Here is a 2,040-nt window from a genome sequence, read left to right as displayed (position 1 = left end):
GCCCACCTCCCTATTTGAATACAATGTATACAGTAACCCCCTCTATACTCCGTCAATCCATAGTCAGTATAAAAACAAAAAAAAAAACAACAGCGTAAAAACGTAAAAAAAAAAAAAAAAGTTGGAAGTTTATACAAAACCGGTCTTTCCATAAACTACATAAACCAAAAACCCCCGAAATCGGTTTTTAAGTGAGTACATAACATTACAAAACATAATGAGACTTTTTGAGTGACATCTACAAATGCCACATAAACCAAAAACCCACTGAATTCAGTTTCAAGGGAGTCGACTCGGGCAATTTCTACTATCATGGTTACTCATTTCACCGCAAGCACGGCATTTTCTCAGAGGCTTTGCATTTTCCAAGACTGCCTTTTCCTTGTTTGATGTTATCCTCTTTCCCGATCCCTTATTCTTGCACTTCTCTGGTGGTAAAACAGTAACTTCAGTTGGAATTTTTGACCCAAGAAGGATCTCAATCTCAGCATTCTTATCTTTTGACTTTCCCGATTTAATTGAAATAATCAACTTTTCATTGAAACTCCGGAGCAATTGAAATAGCGCATCATAATGTTCCTCACTATCCTCAACAAGTGAGACTGCGCTAAATACCTCCGACCATAATTCACTTATATTGTTCTGGCGACTTTCGATTGACACACAATCAGCTAGTACAGTTTTTCCAACAACAGTAGAAAGAGGGTGGGAGGTTGCAGATTTGCTCCATCTCAGTGCTTAATACTCTTTAGGTATATGATCAAACCTCCTATCTTTCAACACCCATAAAATGTGCCTACAGAGTATCCCAATTCTTTCAAACATCTTACAAGAACAAGAGAACTTATTATCACTTAAATCAACTTTGTATTCCTTGTCTTTCTCACGATCAATTATTGAAATATTATCATTCGCACCACTTGCATTTGGTGATGGTAAATGGCCACAAGTATAACATGCCGCTTGGACTTCTACTTGGAAAATATAAAATATAATGATTGTGTAAAACTCAGAAGCTTGCTTTTCTAAAAGGAGAGGGGTTGTCAATTTTGGATAACAATTTTTATCATCAGCCATTACCTTAGAATATTTCCATCTCTCGAGCATCCATTCTTTGTTTGGAAACGCATCCAAAACTCGACAAGTGTGACATGTGGGTTGGTGAAGTTTCCAAAGAAGCTATTTTCAGACTCTAATCTTGATGTTGTGCGCAAAATCCCACCCAAATATGTGTCTCTAATGTAAGCATGAATCCAAAGAGCACGGTGCTTAAACATTTTCTTCAACCACTTGTTATCACAAAGCTCATATGAGGAAATTATCGAATTTCATTTCGATTCAAAATCTTCTGGAGTGATTTCTACATCCCAAACAACTGAGTTAATTTCTTTCAAAAAAGTTGTGTCTTGGGAAATCGATGGACCAACCTTGTCAGGCAACTTCTTCATTATATGCCACATACACAATCGGTGGCGTGTTTTGTCACCAAACACACCCTTAAATGACTTTTTTGATGCCTCTACATTGATCGGTTATTACAGTAATAGGATAGCGATCACCCATAGCCGTTACAAAATTTTGAAACAACCACGAAAATGATTCAGCATTTTCGTTTCGTATCAAACCCATTTTGCAAAAAGTAACGCAACCCTTATGGTTATCAACACCCGTGAAAGGGACAAACACCATTTTATATTGGTTGAAGTTATAAGTGGCATCAACGAAACAAACATCACCAAAAAGGGCATAATTTTTAATTGATATTGGATCGCCTGAGAGAAAAGCTTAGTTATTCGCTTTGATCGTCTACATTAAAGTCAAAATAGAAAGATGGAGACATAGCCTTTTTCTGCATGAAGTTCTCTATTAACATCTGGGCATCATATTCTTTGATGTATTTCTTTACATCCCTTGAAAATTTTTTGAAATCTTGTAAAGAAGCACCCACATTTTTGTATCCCTTCACATACTGTTTGAACATCCTAAATGTTTGCACATGACCATGGTTTACATGAGCATTATCCATTATCATTTTTTTGT

The 2,040-nt window shown here is 36.3% G+C and overlaps 1 protein-coding gene across 1 annotated transcript; it reads right to left on the bottom strand.

The window, feature by feature from the left end:
* Window positions 1-279: 279 nt before the first annotated feature.
* LOC141640843 (uncharacterized) lies at window positions 280-1,077 on the bottom strand. The gene is made up of 2 exons (XM_074449522.1): window positions 767-1,077; window positions 280-649 (listed from the first exon to the last, which is right to left on the bottom strand). Exons 1-2 carry the CDS (start codon window positions 1,075-1,077, stop codon window positions 280-282), a joined length of 681 nt encoding a protein of 226 aa, XP_074305623.1.
* Between the last annotated feature and the right edge of the window lie 963 nt (window positions 1,078-2,040).

This window comes from Silene latifolia, chromosome 2 (genome assembly GCF_048544455.1).
Source record: "Silene latifolia isolate original U9 population chromosome 2, ASM4854445v1, whole genome shotgun sequence".
NCBI classification, from domain to species: domain Eukaryota; kingdom Viridiplantae; phylum Streptophyta; class Magnoliopsida; order Caryophyllales; family Caryophyllaceae; genus Silene; species Silene latifolia.
The sequence above is the reverse complement of the archived record's forward strand: the minus strand, read 5'-3'. Positions and strand labels throughout refer to the sequence as shown.

What these genes read in the sequence shown, in the direction of transcription:
- LOC141640843 (XM_074449522.1), bottom strand. Translation starts at nt 1,077, where the DNA reads ATGGCTGATGATAAAAATTGTTATCCAAAATTGACAACCCCTCTCCTT. An exon ending in TGGGTGTTGAAAGATAGGAG is followed by an intron (nt 650 to 766) that starts GTTTGATCATAT and finishes GTCAATCGAAAG; the next exon opens with TCGCCAGAACAATATAAGTG.